The sequence below is a fragment of the Clarias gariepinus genome, chromosome 16 (assembly GCF_024256425.1).
Source record: "Clarias gariepinus isolate MV-2021 ecotype Netherlands chromosome 16, CGAR_prim_01v2, whole genome shotgun sequence".
Taxonomy (NCBI): Eukaryota; Metazoa; Chordata; class Actinopteri; order Siluriformes; family Clariidae; genus Clarias; species Clarias gariepinus.
Genome location: NC_071115.1, coordinates 828,690 through 846,887, shown reverse-complemented (window position 1 = coordinate 846,887; position 18,198 = coordinate 828,690). Strand labels below are relative to the sequence as shown.

Below are 18,198 nucleotides of genomic sequence, written 5' to 3'. Positions count from 1 at the left end.
TTCAGCCTTTGTTTGTATTTTGGCATGAGGAAGATGGCGGCGTGGTCGGATTTACCAAACGGTGGACAAGATTGTGCCTTGTAGCCGTCCTTGACCGTTGTATAGCAGTGGTCCAGTGTCCTTTCGCCCCTGGTGGGGCAAGTGATGTGCTGATAAAAGTTTGGCGCTGCACGTTTGAGGTTGGCACTATTAAAGTCCCCCGCCACAATAAGCGCAGCGTCCCGGTGTTGTGTTTGGTGCTGTGTGAGTGCCTCATGCAGCTCGCATAAGGCAGTGTCCGTGTCCGCTTGTGGTGGAATATAAACGGCGCTGATTATGACCGATGTAAACTCCCGAGGAAGGTAAAAAGGACGACACATGATGGACAGTAGTTCCAGGTTTGGTGTGCAGGAGCGTGTGAGAGGAACAACGCTCGCGCTGTTGCACCAGCTGCTGTTCACCATTAAACACACGCCGCCTCCCCTTGACTTCCCCGAGTCCCGCGTCCTGTCCATGCGGTGAACCGAGAAGAACTCGGCCGGCTGGATGGCGTGGTCCGGCACCGCTGGGTTCAGCCATGTCTCGGTGAAGCAGAGGAGATTGCAGTCCCGAATGTCTCTCTGGAACTTTATCCTGGCCCTGAGGTCATCGAGCTTGTTTTCCAGTGACTGGACGTTGGCGAGCAGGATGCTAGGCAGAGGTGTGCGGTGTGCACGGGCTCTCAGCCTGTTCCTGACGCCCGCTCGTTTCCCTCGGGGCCGCCGCTTCGCGTCGCGTCCTTTGTTGTCCCTCAGGATCTCACTCGGCCAGCTCGGATCCGGAGTTAAAAACGTCGAATTGTGAGTACATTGTATACCAATAGAAACAAGAGTGTCTCTATCATAACTAATGTACCCCATGGTGGTAATTTTGCCGGTTTTAAAACGCTGTAAACTAACTTAAAGAACAAAAACAAAGAAAAGGTGGTCGGAGCAGTCGTGACGGCAGCCGACCTCACCGGCGCCATCTTGGAGCCACCGCGAGTCTTACCGCACAGAGCTCCATTTCTGTTGGCGCGAAACGAGGCTAGCCCGTCTAGCTGAATAGCGGCGTCCGGTACTCTGTCGCTGAGCCATGTCTCCATAAAAACAAAGACACAGCAGTCGCTAACCTCACGCTGTGTAGCCTGCTGGAGTCGGATGTAGTCCAGTTTATTGTCCAGGGAGCAGACGTTAGATAAGATGATGGACGAGAGAGCCGGCCAGCTAGGGTTTGTTTTTAGCCTAGCACAGACTCCCGCCCGCTTGCCGTGCTCCCGCTTCCTCCGGCCTCCGGCATCAGGCAACGCCGAGGCTTCGAGGCCTGGTTCACGCAGCAAGCCGAGGTCGCATAGCTTTTCCCGCAGCTCATCGTGGATATCATTAACCGGGTTATTTAGGTTGAAAAGTGTCTGGCAGTTGTATGTACGGACAACAATTGCGACGATATCCATACACATAGTAGAATAAACGCGCTACACACAAAACGTAAACAACGTAGCACCATTTTGGCTCCGGAGCGGCCGCTGCATGTTACTGCCGCGCGCCATCTTGGATCCAACACTGTTTGCTCCAGGGGCGCCGTAAAAGCTGGAATATGCAAAGAATAAAGAATTTCACTGTGCAGTAATGTATGTGTGACGAAAACGTAACTTTCATAATTCTTATGATAAGCTGCTTTGCGACAATGACAATTGCTGTACAAATAAAATTGAATGGAATTGATTTGAATTGAATTAAATTAACCCTCAATTGCTCAGATGTACAATGAGATAAAAATGTAAGTCACTCTGGATAAGGGTGTCTGCCAAATGCCTAAATGTAATGCAAAAATGCTGATAATGGCATCTTTATGGAGTATTGTAAAATTTAACAATTACATTAAAGTTATAGAATTAAGTTACAGTGCAGTAATTGCCTATACTCACTGATTCTTATCTGTATTTACTGCAAACAATGTTTTGTATGTTCATTATACTCAGTAAAAATCATTTTAGGGGGATGGTGTGGTCAAGTTTTTTTTGGGGGGGTGGCGGGGGGTCAAAATATGATTGTGAAATATGTCATATTTTTAAGTACAGTTTTATTAACAAAATATAAGCTTAATTAAATCAACTTGGAGCCATAAAAACAAAACACATGCAATTGTCAAAACTATCATTTGATCCTTTCTATGGCTTTTATCATAGGAGGATTTGAAGAGAAGAATAAAAATCTACACAAACATTAATAATTAAATAATTGAATTTAATAGTACTGTTGTTTTGTATGACTACGCACCAGGCTTGCTCTCTCTTTCTCTCACACACACACACACACACACATCTCATCAAATTACTATTATGGCATTTTAAACCCTATTTTTGACCCTTTTGTACCCAGGCATATGGTCTAATAAAAAAACAAAACCTCTTTTTTAAATTGAGAATAAAATTACACAAATTGAGTAAAGAACTGGTCTTTTAGAATCTTTTAAGTTGTCATTCATTTTAAAAACTCATTTAAAATCCTTTGTTTTTATCGCGTCTCCGCTGAAAGGATTTGTGCATATGTATCAGACCCTCAGGCCAGGCGCAAAAAATTATGCAAACTTGTGTGAGCTTGTGAGCAGCACATTACAACGTTAAAATACAGAGGGGGGTCGTAACGAGTTAAATTTACTCCATTATATTTACTTAAGTAACTATTTACCAGGTGGGGGGCGGGTGAGCGAAGTAAACATGTTGCAGTTAGTTTAGCTGTTTTATTTAATGTTGAAATCTTACAATATATAATTAGCAAATATACTAGAGGCGAAAAAAATAAGATTTTTACATGTGTTCTGCAGGGCAATTGAATATACAGATATCTTACACTGGAAATAATTTACACTGTTCAAACATACGTTATCTACAGGAGGTATTCGATTCAAAAGCTTTATGTTGCAAAAAAAATTAGAAAATTTGTTTCTTAGTCCTTAATTTGTTATTCTGTAAACATATAGTTTCATTAATTTATTTTATTGAATTTGTTTCATTTATTTTATTTGGAAATGTCCCAATTTGTACATTATTTTATCACATTGTCCGAATGCTTATATAATAAAAAAAAAAATTAAAAAACATCAGACATTATGATGAAACAGTTGCTCAGTAATTTAGTATCTTTTCACCAAATACTTTTTTACTTCTACTTAAGTAATATTTAGAAGTAAAGCTACAAAGGTACATTTTTTGGCTACTCTATCCACCCTTGTTGAATTGGCTAATCACTGCTATTTATAGTTTGTAGATAATTATACGTAGAGTTTCAATATTTCATTTGCATGACATTAAAAAAATTACATAACACAAATTATTAATCTAAAGGGGGATGGTGGTTTTAAAGAGGGGGTGTTTGTCATTTGTTTCAGCGGGGGTGTCCCCTAAAAATTGAGCCCTAATTATACTGTACATAAATTACACTGAGGAAATCAACGCCATCTTGTGGCAGGTTATTATTAATCCCTCCCATTCTACCCGAACTTGGGACTGGTACTAAGGTGGCACTGCTGAGGGGCTGGGACTCGCATGGCTGAAGAGAAGCCTACCACCGAGCCACCAACAACCTTCTAAAACTGGAGCAGGTGTTCCTCCCCTCATTAATATCTTACACTGATGTTTAAAGCCAGTAATTAGACACATGTACATTACACCCCTACAGTACTGTCTGACTGCACAGGGCAGACTTGTGGAGGTAATCATGATTAAAGTAACACAATCTAGGGGGGAAAAAAAACAACAACTGTGGATCCGGCTCAAAATGTTTATTCTTTAGTGTTTAATCCTCCACATGAGAATAAGAGATCATAGACACGACAGACATGAAACTACTCCAGACTCTACTCCAAGCTGCAGGCCTACACACACATTACTGCACACTAAATCTCATTAGGTTTGATGATGGAGGTTCTGCTGATCAGTGTGGAGGCAGGTTTAACTCTTCTCTCCCAGGGTGTGTTTATCAAACAGGTACTCGGCCATGCGGTTGTTCCCGGCATCCATCTTGGTGAGGTTGGTGATGTGGTCACCCAGTTTCTTGATGGTCTCCACCTGCTCGTTCAGGTAGTGAGTCTCCAGGAAGTCACACAGCTGGACAGTAAAGAGGAAAGTGTGGGAAAAAATTATATCCTAACAGGTAACAGTTAGCATTCGGTTTAATAAAGGTTCTCTTTAAGCTGTAACTCACATGAGGATCTCCTTTATCAGTGGCGAGTTTGTGCAGGTCCAGCAGAGCCTGGTTCACCTTCTTCTCCAGCTCCAGAGCGCACTGCATGGCCTCCAGTCCATTGCCCCACTCATCACGCTCCGGTTTCTTAAACACACACACGTTTGATTAGAGCCCATATCACAGTTTCAAAGCATTAATATTTTACAGCCATGTTCATTTGAGGACCAAAACAGTTTGGTAGAAACAGAAGTCCAACCGTCCTCACATTCTATTAAACAGCTTCAATCTGAGTCTTTTAGAAAAACTTTTAAACATTAATATAAACCTACAACAAGGCAACAATTCAGGAGGTACCGCCCTTTGCTCTTCCCTGTGTGTGTGTGTACACACCTGTGTATACGTGCACCTGTATGGGTGTAACTGTGTACATGCTTGAGTGAACACAAAAACAATGTGTAACCCCCAGGTGTGGCGTTACCTTGATGTCCTGGAGGAAAATGCGGCCGCCTCTCTTGTTCTGGAGCGACATGAACTTCTCGGCATGCTCGCGCTCCTCGTGCGCGTTCTCTTTGAAGAAATGCGCGAAGCCCTCGAGCGCGACGTCATCGCGAGTAAAGTAATAAGCCTGAGGTAAAATAATAACAGTATTATTAACAACAAGCTATAAAACACACACACACACACAGTCAGCTGTCCAGCTCGAATCCCAGCACATCAGTCCACACTGAGCTCCTTACCATGGAGGTGTAGGTGTAGGAGGCGTAAAGCTCCATGTTTATCATCTTGTTAATGGCGGCCTCGCAGTCGCGGTGGTAGTTCTGACGGATCTGAGAAGTCTCCATTTTCAGCTGGATTTATTGTTTTATTAAACAAACCAAAAATAGAAAATTAAACTTTATAATAAATAGAGCGAGCCGAACAAGAAGTTCCGTCCAATCACTGTTGAAGCAAGAACCTCTCTCCAGTCTGTACAGATCTGATGGCGACGCAACCTCCTTCCTATTTATACACTGTAGCACTGTGATGCAAAGACAAGCAGCCAATCAGATAAGAGAATTTAATTAATAGGCGGGGTAAAGTCAGACTGGCCAATCACGACCAGCAGCGTTTGTTTCCCGCTGAGTGAATCGTGACACAGCAGTTTTATACCTGAAGTGTTTAATTACACAGAGAAGAGATCAGTATGACTCAGACTTTTTTGGCTAATAATAATATATAAATATAGTTTTGAATGTGAGAGGTTTTGCAGGGATGTTAATACAACACCTGCAGAATGGCCATCAATAATAATAATAATAATAATAATAAATGGTTTTATAATACTATACAGGAAAATAATGATGGATAAATAATGCAAACCAATAAGTTAAAATAAATAGCATAAGCATTAAAATCCCAACTCTAATTAAACTAAATAAGTCCTACAGCACATTAAACTCTATATCGCATTTGAGGAAAAATAAATGCAGGAACATATGTTTTTAAAAAGTATCTGAAACAAAACAAAAAAAATTTAAAATTTCAACATAATAATTCCAGTTCTCCACTATAAATGTGAGAAGTAAATCATTATTGATGTGTGTAATTATGAATAATGGACAGTAATCATGATGTTTGCTAAAAGTTTCTTTAATGCTGTGAGACTCCTGGGACAATGACGAGGTAAATATGAGCCCTGATGGAAAATGCTGATTCAGCGTCCATCAGATAGATACGCTTCACAAATAAAGACCTTTAGCATAAAGGTTTAATGAGTAGAGTTATTTAAAACATATTTATTCCAAACAATTTGTACATGAACAAAATCCACAAAAATTGCCACAAAGCAGAAAACGATCGAGCTGCGTATTGAGATGCTTTCACTAATCGTACACATACATTCATACAGCGGTTAAGTTCCTCCTCTATTCGCGGGATAATGAGCTCCCAGACATCGATGTCTCCGTGATTCATTGCTATTGCCAACAGCTACAACAGTGTCTAACCCCTGTTAGCCTGACAGCGTGACTTTTTTCACATTAACAGCTGCTTCTGCTCTCCAAAATGTGAACTTTCACAAACATTGTGGATACTTTTAAACAACTCATTTCATTCAGTAAATAAATGTCAATACATTTCAGTCAGAATACATTTATATTTATGGAAATATTTCCATATAGAGTGCATCCGGACAGTATTCCCAGCGCATCACTTTTTCCACATTTTGTTATCACAGCCTCCAAAAAAGTTGGGACACTAAAAATTGTAAGTAAAAACAGAATGCAATGAAGTGGAAGTTTCAAATTTTTATATTTTATTTAGAATACAACATAGATAACATATCAGATGTTGAAAGTGAGACATTTTGAAATGTCATGCCAAATATTGGCTCATTTTTGGTTTTAATGAGAGCTACACATTCCACAAAGGTTGGGACGGGTAGCAGTAAGAGGCCGGAAAAGTTAAATATAATAAAAAGCATATAAGAATCAGCTGGAGGACATCTTATTCTAAAGTGGATTAAATTAATTAATGTTTTTCCTTAGAATTCTACACACAACATCCCATAATGACAACATGAAAAAGATTTACTTGAGATTTTTGCAAATTTATTAAAAATTAAAAAATTGAGAAAGCACATGTACATAAGTATTCACAATGAAGCTCAAAATTGAGCCTAGGTGCATCCTGTTCCCCTGATCATCCTGTTCCCCTGATCATCCTGTTCCCCTGATCATCCTGTTCCCCTGATCATCCTGTTCCCCTGATCATGCACAAACCAAGCATGAAGTCAAAGGAATTGTCTGTAGACCTCCGAGACAGGACCCAGATAGCACACACACGTTGCGGAGACGTCTATGAGATTAAATATGACCGTTAGAGACGGTTGGTCAGGAAACTCCTGAAGTCAGATGCAGACAGGACACTTTCACTCACAAACTCCTGTGAAAAAATACAGAGATAGATTCAATTAAAATTTATAATACCTAATTTATCAAATGAACAATATTTATACTTTGTTCCTCTTACTTCACAACTCATGAGAACAGACCGAAACCAGAACCGAACCGCAGATTAGGCACGTGACTAAACATCGCTAAACAGCAGGTGACATTTATGTTCAGTATTTCGTTTCTATTTAAAACGATGGGAATTAATTCCTGCTTCCTCTTTGGTTTATCTCAACATGATTGAATCTAATACATGTTAAGTTGTTGAATTTCATGCAAATACAACATAATTTATTCACATTTATCTTGGAAATATGAAATTATTATGTACCAAAAAACACATGTTACATTTTAGTACAGGGGTCAGGGGTAGCTGAGTGGTTAAGGCATTGGACTATACGTTCTAGTACAATATTTGGATTTAAAAAAAAATAAAAATTCACATATTTTTCCTTAAATCATTCAAGTTATAGCTGATGCTGCAGCTTTCGTCCACATACCAGCAAACTTCGGATGATAAAGATACGTGGTATAGACGTCGTATAGATGTAAAGACGATGTATCATTTAACAGCTCAAACAGGCGATCTACAGACGATCAAAATACGACTATAAAAAAACGAACGCGATGTTTATCAGATGATTCGCTCTTTAGGAGACGTCTCCGCGACGTACCCGTGCTATCTGGGGATTGTCTCGAGGCACAAATCTAGGGAAGGTTACAGAAATATTTAGAGTGGTAGAGTGGCTAGGGAGTCTCATCAGACCTGAGAATTTAGTTTCTCATGGTCTTAGAGTCCTTCAGGTGCTTTTTGGCAAACTCCAGGTGGGCTGCCATGTGCCTTTTACTAAGGAGTGGCTTCCGTCTGGCCACTCGACCATATAGGCCTGATTATCCCGTCCTTCTGACATGAACTGTCCCCTGTGAATACTTATGTACATGTGCTTTCTCAGTTTTTTTTTTATTTTTAATAAATTTGCAAAAGTCTCAAGTAAACTTTTTTCATGTTGTCATTATGAAATGTTGTGTGTAGAATTCTGAGGGAAAAAAATAAATGTAATCAATTTTAGAATAAGACTGTGGCATAACAAAATGTGGAACAAGTGATGTGCTGGGAATACTTTCCAGATGCACTGTATATCATTTATACATTAACTGACAGATTTTATTATAATTCTAGGGAATTAATTAATTACTTACTAACTAAATTAGTTAAAACAAATTGTTGCTACTCAGAGTGTTGTGAAAAAGTTCCCTGATGTTTTTTTTACATATTTGATCAAGATCATCAAACAAGTTTTATAATTACACAATGATATAGACCAAAGAAAAACATACTAACCACTAGTATGGTAACCACTACACCACCGTGCCACCTGTAGATTATTATACTGTACATAAATTACACAAAGGAATCAGCGCCATCTTGTGGTGGTTAGTGGCAGGCTATTATTACCACTACTCCATAGGTCACTCTTTCAGCTGCTCCCATCAACCATCTGATCCACAAACACCTTGGCACAGGTTTTACACCAGATGCCATCCTGATGCTACCACCCCATTCTACCTTGGCTTTGGGGGCTGGTACTAAGGAGGCACTGCTGGGGGGCTGGTACTTGCATGGAAGCCCACTATGATTAGAATAACAATCTGTGTGTGTGGGAGGGGGGGGGGGGGGTGGTTGCACACAGTGTGTCCAGCTGAAAATTGGAAATTTATTCTTTAGTGTTTACTCCTTCATAGACAGGACAGACAGGAAACGACAAACCTGATTCCAAAAAAGTTGGGACACTAAAAATTGTAAGTAAAAACAGAATGCAATGAAGTGGAAGTTTCAAATTTTTATATTTTATTTAGAATACAACATAGATAACATATCAGATGTTGAAAGTGAGACATTTTGAAATGTCATGCCAAATATTGGCTCATTTTTGGTTTTAATGAGAGCTACACATTCCACAAAGGTTGGGACGGGTAGCAGTAAGAGGCCGGAAAAGTTAAATATAATAAAAAGCATATAAGAATCAGCTGGAGGACAAATTTGCAACTTAATAGGTCAATTGGCAACATGATTGGGTATAAAAAGAGCCTCTCAGAGTGGCAGTGTCTCTCAGAAGTCAAGAGGATCACCAATTCCCCCAATGGTGCGGTGAAAAATATTGGCGCAATATCAGAAAGGAGTTTCTCAGAAAAAAATTGCAAAGAGTTTGAAGTTATCATCATCTACAGTGTATATTATCATCCAAAGTTTTAGAGAAGCAATCTCTGTGCCTAGGGGTCAAGGCCGGAAGACCATACTGGATGCCCGTGATCTTCAGCCCAGTAACATTAGAGTGCTACTGTAATGGAAATCACAACATAGGCTCAGGGATACGTCCAGAAAACATTGTCGGTGAACACAATCCACCGGGCCATTCGCTGTTGCCGGATAAAACTCTATAGGTCTAAAAAGAAGCCATCTCTAATCATAATCCAGAAGCGCAGGCGTTTTCTCTGGGCCAAGGCTCATTTAAAATGGACTGTGGCAAAGTGGAAAACTGTTCTGTGGTCAGACAAATAAAAATTCTGGGAAACTCGTTGGAAAACTGGGACGCCATGTCATCCGGACTAAAGAGGACAAGGACAACCCAAGTTGTTATCAACGCTCAGTTCAGAAGCCTGCATCTCTGATGGTCTGAGGTTGCATGAGTGTGTGTGGCATGGGCAGCTTACACATCTGGAAAGGCACCATCAAAGCTGAAAGGTACATCCAAGTTCTAGAACAACATATGCCCCCATCCAGACGTCGTCTTTTTCAGAAAGACCTTGCTTTTTCCAACATGACAATGCCAGACCACATACTGCATTAATTACAACATCATGTCTGCGTAGGAGAAGGATCCGGTACTGAAATGGCCAGACTGCAGTCCAGATCTTTCACCCAACATATGGCGCATCATAAAGAGGAAGACCTAAGACAGTGGAACAACTAGAAGCCTGTATTAGACAAGAAGTGGACGACATTCCTATTCCTAAACTTGAGCCACTTGTCTCCTCAGTCTCCAGACGTTTACAGACTGATATAAAAAGAAGAGGGGATTCCCCACAGGGGTAAACATGGCCTTGTCCCAACTTTTTTGAGATGTGTTGATGCCATGAAATTTAAAATCAACGTATTTTTCCCTTAAAATGATCTATGTTGTATTCTGAATGAAATATTGAAATTTAAAACTTCCACATCATTGCGTTCTTTTTTTATTTATAATTTGTGTCCCAACTTTTTTGGAATCAGGTTTGCACTCCAGACTCTACTCCAAGCTGCAGGCCTACACACACACACACACACACACACACACATTACTGCACACTAACTCTCATTAGGTTTGATGATGGAGGTTCTGCTGATCAGTGTGGAGGCAGGTTTAACTCTCCTGTCCCAGGGTGTGTTTATCAAACAGGTACTCGGCCATGCGGTCGTTGGCAGCCCCCATCCTGGTGAGGTTGGTGATGTGGTCACCCAGTTCCTTGATTGTACCCACTTGATAAATCAGGTATTGAAACTGCAGGAAGTCACACAGCTGATGGACAGTGAAGAGGAAGGTGTGTGAGGAATAATTACTTATTTGGGCTGCATGATTGATGGGGGCACAAATTTTTTTTGTGCCAAACACCTGAGTGTAAAACCATTTTATGCACAGATTCTGTTCCCCCTGGTTAAACCTGCCATGAGAATTCTAGTTGTTGCGAAAGCTACAGAAATATACCTGAAGTGTGTTAAGATAAAACCTTAAGTGTGCACAAAGTATGTGCAATAAAGCCTTTCCCAATAAATGACAGTATATACCGAAAACTATGTACTTAATGGTAAACTACATAAACTCTGGGACATTTACCTTGTGCTGATAAAAAACAGATATAAACTGTCGCATGTGATGAAGTCCTGTAGCTGGCAGAGCACATCAGCCCTATTACATCAGTGTGTAGAGGGCCCTCTTGTTCTTCTAAGGAATATTTGTTTTTTTACAGCATCCGGGACTATTTGGGGTCTTAACATGCTCAAAAACTCATGAAAATCAGCAGACAGGTTGGCATCTGCTGCCATTAGGATTCCTGAGCGGCTGGGCCATGTGTGTGTCTGTCACATGAGATTTTGCTGTATAGCTCATACACACATGCACGTGTACATGTGAGACCTGGTAGACATTTAAATCTCATTGAGCTGAACACCTTTCATATTGCATGTCATGGGCTTTACTCGACAGGAAGCTCGTTAATTTGGCCTGTTTGGTATACTCCCTCTAGAGGATTTTTCACATCTGATTAGTGCAACTGAATAAATTAAACAACCACCAACTCAAAAAGCTCAAAATGTTTATTTACTGTTGAGTGTTTAATCCTCCACACAGGATGAGAGATTACAGACATTACACTAGTGCAGGTTCTACTCACACACACACACACATTACTGCACACTAAATCTCATTAGGTTTGATGATGGAGGTTCTGCTGATCAGTGTGGAGGCAGGTTTAACTCTTCTCTCCCAGGGTGTGTTTATCAAACAGGTACTCGGCCATGCGGTCGTTGGCAGCACCCATCTTGGTGAGGTTGGTGATGTGGTCACCCAGTTTCTTGATGGTCTCCACCTGCTCGTTCAGGTAGTGAGTCTCCAGGAAGTCACACAGCTGGACAGTAAAGAGGAAAGTGTGTGAGAAATAATTATATCCTAACAGCCAACAGTTAGCATTCAGTTTAATAAAGGTTCTCTTTAAGCTGTAACTCACATGAGGATCTCCTTTATCAGTGGCGAGTTTGTGCAGGTCCAGCAGAGCCTGGTTCACCTTCTTCTCCAGCTCCAGAGCGCACTGCATGGCCTCCAGTCCATTGCCCCACTCATCACGCTCCGGTTTCTTAAACACACACACACACACACACACACACACATGCATGATCCTTCTGTATTCACAATCAAACATTTACACTACAAAAATAACTTGCACACTAAGGATAGACACCGTGTGGTGGTTAGTGGTAGTTCATTAGTAAACACTCCGCAGCAGATGCACTGTGGTTATTACACACTGGCTCGTGTAAAGTGTTAGTTGCAAGTTATGGTCCAAGATGTATATGGTTCTTAAATGTATATGCCAGTAATTATACATGTTCATGTACTAGACATTTAATATTAAACACCAGGTTTAGATATATAGATCCATTTATCCATCTTGGAACCTCTGTAGTCCAGCTAGGGACCGTAGAGACCAATAGTGACTGTTGTTTTTATTCTCATTATTACAACCATGGTAGGACCTCCAGTCAACATTCACAAACATTTACACGCTACAGGACAATTCTAGGGAACGGCGGAGGAAACCAAAGAACCCGGTGGAAACCCACCAAGCACAAGGAGAAAATGAAAACTCCATGCACACAGACCCGAAGGTGAGAATCGAACCTGGACCCTGGGGGTTCAAGGAGACAGGTTTGTGTCTGAGAACCTAGAACATTGTGTGTGCACGTGTCTACTGTATGCGTGAGTCAATACAGTAACTGCCGCAGGTGTGTCGGTACCTTGACGTCCTGGAGGAAAATGCGGCCGCCTCTCTTGTTCTGGAGCGACATGAACTTCTCGGCGTGCTCGCGCTCCTCGTGCGCGTTCTCTTTGAAGAAATGCGCGAAGCCCTCGAGCGCGACGTCATCGCGAGTAAAGTAATAAGCCTGAGGTAAAATAATAACAGTATTATTAACAACAAGCTATAAAACACACACAGTCAGTCAGCTGTCCAGCTCGAATCCCAGCACATCAGTCCACACTGAGCTCCTTACCATGGAGGTGTAGGTGTAGGAGGCGTAAAGCTCCATGTTTATCATCTTGTTAATGGCGGCTTCGCAGTCGCGGTGGTAGTTCTGACGGATCTGAGTCTCCATTTTCAGCTGGTTTTATTGTTTTATTAAACAAACCAAAAATAGAAAATTAAACTTTATAATAAATAGAGCGAGCCGAACAAGAAGTTCCGTCCAATCACTGTTGAAGCGAGAACCTCTCTCCAGTCTGTACAGATCTGTACACAGAGCCAACAGCATTCTTATTTATACACTGTTGCCAGACCGGCCCATCCCAACCAACCTGCTGAAGTCAGCTAATGTTTCCCACTTAATGAATCGTGACACAGCAGTTTTATAACGGAGCTGCTGTTTTATAAATCTCTATTCACATACAGCGGGGGCCAAAAAATTTTGAGAATGACATAAATATGAATTTTTCACAATAGTTTCTGCGTTATTGTTTTTAGGCCTTTGTGTCAGATGTTACTCTGGTATAGTGAAGTACAATTAAAGGTATTTCAAAGGCTTTTATTGACAATTACATTAAATATATGTAAAGAGCCAATTATCTGCAGTGTTGATTTGTTCACCTGTCAATCAACATCCTGACTGATGCAGCCCAGTTTTCTGTAATAACATTTTAAATAATAACATTTCCATGTGAACGGTACAGGATTGTAGACAGTAATCATGACGTTTGCTGAAGGTTTGTGTGACACGGTGAGACTCCTGGGACGATGACGAGGTAAAAATGAGCCCTGACGGAAAATGCTGATTCAGCAGTGCATTCCCGCTGAGCCCATCACATGGATACGCTTTACAAATAAATACTTTTAAGTTTGAAGAACAAAGATATTTAAATTATGTGTAAATGTATTTTGGTAAAAAAATATTCTTCCATAAACGTCCATTGTAAATGACGTTCATAATGATTTTGTCAACTAAACTTATATTCGTAGTGTTTGTGTTTTGATGAACAGCGCAGAAATAACACACACTACATTCATGCGATTCCTGCTCTCTTATTGCATGTATGTGAGAGTTTCATTTGGACCTTTGGATCCTTTGCGCTTGTGAAGTTTACAGTTATGTCGTTTGATCCTCTGGCGCGGTAAAGGTGTGTCCATGGTCCTGAGACACCTTCCCTTCTCAATAATAAATGAATGTTAATGCTACAGAGAGATTATCTGATGACTTGATGATGTGATGAACATCATGATGTGGGAAACTTGATCAGAGGTTGAGATCTTGCACTTCGCACAGGGACATCAGATATCCTCATAGTGTCTATGAGAGCGTGACATGGCACTCTTCACTCCCTCGTGCAGGTCTAAAACCTTTTCGTGAGCAGGAGTGGGTGGACTGATGTTACCGTTGTCATGACACTGTGAGCTGTTGCTTGTGAGCTGATGTTTCACACAAGCATTGATGAACACGCTGATGATTTACTAAGTATTCCATCTATAAACACAGAACTGAATCAGAATCTCAGGGACACCAGAGGACCAGATGTGTTAGACAATGATGAGCCATCTCAGTCATTTATCCAGACATTTTCCTGGAGCTTTACAATAAAGTACGAGAGAATGGAAAACTGCCACGCAGCTGGAGAGAAGCAGTTATTGTTCTGATACACGAGCCAGGAAAAGATAGCATGAGGCAAGAACACACAGGCTAATAAGTAAAGTTTAGCAGCAGTCTCATTTTCATATTGAACAGAAACATGATGTGAATAAAAGGTTTGTTAATTGAGCTATATAAATAAGGCATTAAAGGACGAATGTTTAGGCAGATCAAGGACTTTTAATCAGCATGGACATATTCAAGTAAGAATAGGAAAGAACTACTTGGGGAATTTTGTGGTGGAAAAAGGAATTCCACGATGCAGCAATGCGAGACTGTTATTATTCTCAATTATGATAAATGATGTGTTTGTGAAAATAGAGAACAGAATGAGAAGTTCTCTTTTTGCAGACAATCTGAAGGACAAGTGGAAATTTGGATTTGATGGTAAACAGGAATGGGAAGCAATAAATGGGGCTTTAAATGTTCAGTTGGGAAAACAAAGACAATGAATTTACAGGGAAATAACTGAAATCATCCAGCATCTTAAAACCTCATTCAGAAAAGGAGCAGAAAGAATCACAAAGGTTTGCATGGAAAGTGGAGTAGAATGCAACAGAACTAGGAATGGATCAGTTTAAAAGTCCATTTTTGCCTTTGCCAAAAATATAACAGTGGAGGCGCCATTGTAGACTTTACATTATTGGACAGAAAAAAGAAAGATACATAATTTTATTTAGACCCACATAACATAGAGGCTTATAGAAAGAGTTACTACGGCTACATTCAAATCTACACGGATGCATCAGAGAACTCAACAAGGTCGTATGGCATCCAGAGGTCCTGAACTCAATCTTAAAGTCTTTACATCTTTATATCTTCCCTTTACATGCTTCCTCTGGGCAACATAATCCATAAGCATGGTATTAGTTTTCATTGTTATGCTGACGATACACAGTTATATGTCTCAGCAAAACCTGATGAGAAAAACCAGCTTACTAAAATTGAGCAATGTGTGCAGGACATAAGAAATTGGATGCTAATTAACTTCCTTCTGCTTAATCCGGATAAGACAGAAGTTCTAGTCATAGGACCGCATACAGCTAGGAGTAAAATTTTAGATCACACCGTAACTTTAGATGGCCTTTCTGTTCCATCAAATGCAACAGTGAAAGACCTCGGTGTGATTATTGATTCCAGCCTTTCATTTGAAGCTCATGTAGATAATATTACCAGGATAGCATTCTTTCACCTCAGAAATATTGCCAGAATAAGAAATTTATTGTCGCTAAACGACGCAGAAAAACTAGTTCATGCTTTTATCACCTCTAGGTTGGACTATTGTAATGCCTTACTGTCTGGTTGTTCAGCTAGATGCATAAACAAGCTTCAGCTAGTCCAGAATGCAGCAGCGAGAGTCCTCACTAGAACCAGAAGATATGAGCACATCACCCCTATCTTATCTTCACTCCATTGGCTCCCTGTGAAGCCAATAGGGTTAGGGTTAGGGTTAACCCTAACCCAAGGACAGTTGTTGGTTAAGACTCAAGTGCATCACTAACCAGCTTACATCACAAAATTCTTACAGTAGAATAGACACATTAATAAAGATTATAACAAAGAAAATAAAAAATTCAAATGAAAAGCAATGAGTATAATTAAACAGAGACTGAAGGAAAGGTGGTAGAAACAGTGGGAAGCTGGCCCAACATCTTCAACATCTATTGCAACCCATGATTTTCAAGTGTTATAAAATAGAAGTTGGGGGACTGGGCCACAAAACACCTTTTTTTTCTCAAACCAGCTTCCAAACCTGTAAAAATAAAAACTTATTATAGTGGATTAAAGCATTGTTAGACTTTTTACCACCCTTAAATCTGTATAATAATTTGCCTGAATTATTTTTTCCAGGAACTGCCCCAAATGTGCCACCCCACTCACTCATACAGGCAATTACATCTTTACCCCTATAGTCAGTGCCGCCCTGTTGTACATCTGTATATCCTGTTCTGCATGTTATATTCTTTACAATGTCTTCACCACAGCTTTTACATCCATCTTTATTTTTGCCACGTGTATCCTATTTATAATACTGTTACCTGAACCTTCTGTGCATACACCACCAATACCCCAGTACACATCACCCTCAAAACATCATCTATCTGCACTCTTATTTATAGTAAATAGGCCACATGTGCACTTCTGGTAAGACGCTAAGTGCATTTCACTGGCTGTGTACATGTACTCTGCACAATGACAATAAAGCTGACTCTAATCTAATCCGATATAATCTAATTCGATATAATATAATATAATATAATATAATATAATATAATATAATATAATATAATATAATATAATATAATATAATATAATATAAAGTTATTATGAAATGTATCCAGCATTAGGTTCAGGGCTTATGTAAATTCTTTTTTTACTCATGTTTGTTTACTAGTTCTAATGTTTTATAGTTATAATATCAGTACAGTGAGCTACCACTCAGATTACAGCAGAACAAATAAAATAGATATTTGCCCGGTTTACTTCTCTGTATCATGGCATAAAATCTTTTTTTTAGTCCTCTGTGAAACAGATCATATTTTACCCTTAAGTGTAAAAAAGACACAACATTTTAAACACCTCAACCAATTTCTAGGCAAGGAGGCGGGGCCTCTCCTTCTGTCAGTCTCAGAGATGGAGGCAGGGCTATATATCCTAATATAAGGTTCAGGATAAATAAACAAATTCACTTGTTATTTATCAATTACAATTAAATTAAGTAAATGTGTTTCCTTCGGGTGTGCTTGCCTGATCTGGTACCTGACAGACATCAAGACAAGAAAACTTCACAGCAGGTCCTTCATATCCTGTAAGTGTGTAAGGACGGGCCTCTATGAATCAGACGTGTTTCTCCAGCACATCTCAATTGTCTTGAGATCTAGAGAACATGGAGTCGAAACCTGGAACTCTTTGTCACGTTTTTTAAACCGTTCCTGAACTGTGTGTGGCGTGTGGCGTATCAGGGCATATTATCCTGCTGAAAGAGGACACTGCCATCAAGGAACACCGTCTCCATGCAGGGGTGTAACAGTGTATGTAGGTGGTGTGCAGGACTAGGTCTAGGCAGGAGTGGGGGGGGGCAATGCCATCCCAAATCTGCCTAGTGACATCTGCCCTACTAACGCCGCCTTCTTCCACTCTTGGACGTGTCTGCTGACCGTAGTGTCGTCTACAAGCTTCAGGAGTTTAACAGCTGGTTTCTTGAGGTGCAGTCATTAGTATAAAGGGAGAACAGCAGTGGGGAGAGGACACATCCCTGAGGAACACCAGTGCTGACTGTCTTTATACTTATCTACAGATGATGATGATGGGGTAGAGTGAGCTAAAGTGATTTTAAAGTAAAACTTTCAACTATTTTAGATACTAGATTCTCTCCGCAAACACCCAAACTGCACACACTGTTACAGTGGCTTCTGACAGTTTTACATCCTCTCTAAAGCTGTGAGTTTATTAGCAGATGAGCCGTAAACACTGATCCAGCAGTTTTGTGAGTGAGAGTGACCACTAGGTGGCGGCACATTCCAACATGTCACATTCCTTCACATTGTCGTGTGGTGAACTCTGTATTGTGAATCGAATGCTTGTGTTCTCTGCACTTCTCACTTTTTGCATTTATTAGCTAATGAAAGCTTCTGTGTTTTCTATTTAATGTACTAAG

The 18,198-nt window shown here is 40.3% G+C and overlaps 2 protein-coding genes across 2 annotated transcripts; both read right to left on the bottom strand.

Moving 5' to 3' along the window:
- Positions 1–3,765: 3,765 nt before the first annotated feature.
- LOC128544758 (ferritin, middle subunit-like) lies at positions 3,766–5,162 on the bottom strand. Its single transcript, XM_053515018.1, has 4 exons — positions 4,922–5,162; positions 4,663–4,809; positions 4,203–4,328; positions 3,766–4,105 (listed from the first exon to the last, which is right to left on the bottom strand). Exons 1-4 carry the CDS (start codon positions 5,024–5,026, stop codon positions 3,950–3,952), a joined length of 534 nt encoding a protein of 177 aa, XP_053370993.1. The 5' UTR covers positions 5,027–5,162; the 3' UTR covers positions 3,766–3,949.
- Positions 5,163–11,509: 6,347 nt separating this feature from the next.
- On the bottom strand, positions 11,510–13,123 carry LOC128544726 (ferritin, middle subunit-like). Its single transcript, XM_053514974.1, has 4 exons — positions 12,918–13,123; positions 12,663–12,809; positions 11,876–12,001; positions 11,510–11,776 (listed from the first exon to the last, which is right to left on the bottom strand). The coding sequence occupies exons 1-4, from the start codon at positions 13,017–13,019 to the stop codon at positions 11,621–11,623; spliced, it is 531 nt and encodes a 176-aa protein (XP_053370949.1). The 5' UTR covers positions 13,020–13,123; the 3' UTR covers positions 11,510–11,620.
- Positions 13,124–18,198: the final 5,075 nt, after the last annotated feature.

What these genes read in the sequence shown, in the direction of transcription:
- LOC128544758 (XM_053515018.1), bottom strand. Translation starts at nt 5,026, where the DNA reads ATGGAGACTTCTCAGATCCGTCAGAACTACCACCGCGACTGCGAGGCC. An exon ending in CCTACACCTACACCTCCATG is followed by an intron (nt 4,810 to 4,921) that starts GTAAGGAGCTCA and finishes ATTTTACCTCAG; the next exon opens with GCTTATTACTTTACTCGCGA. An exon ending in TTTTCCTCCAGGACATCAAG is followed by an intron (nt 4,329 to 4,662) that starts GTAACGCCACAC and finishes TGTGTGTTTAAG; the next exon opens with AAACCGGAGCGTGATGAGTG.
- LOC128544726 (XM_053514974.1), bottom strand. Translation starts at nt 13,019, where the DNA reads ATGGAGACTCAGATCCGTCAGAACTACCACCGCGACTGCGAAGCCGCC. An exon ending in CCTACACCTACACCTCCATG is followed by an intron (nt 12,810 to 12,917) that starts GTAAGGAGCTCA and finishes ATTTTACCTCAG; the next exon opens with GCTTATTACTTTACTCGCGA. An exon ending in CTGATAAAGGAGATCCTCAT is followed by an intron (nt 11,777 to 11,875) that starts GTGAGTTACAGC and finishes TTTACTGTCCAG; the next exon opens with CTGTGTGACTTCCTGGAGAC.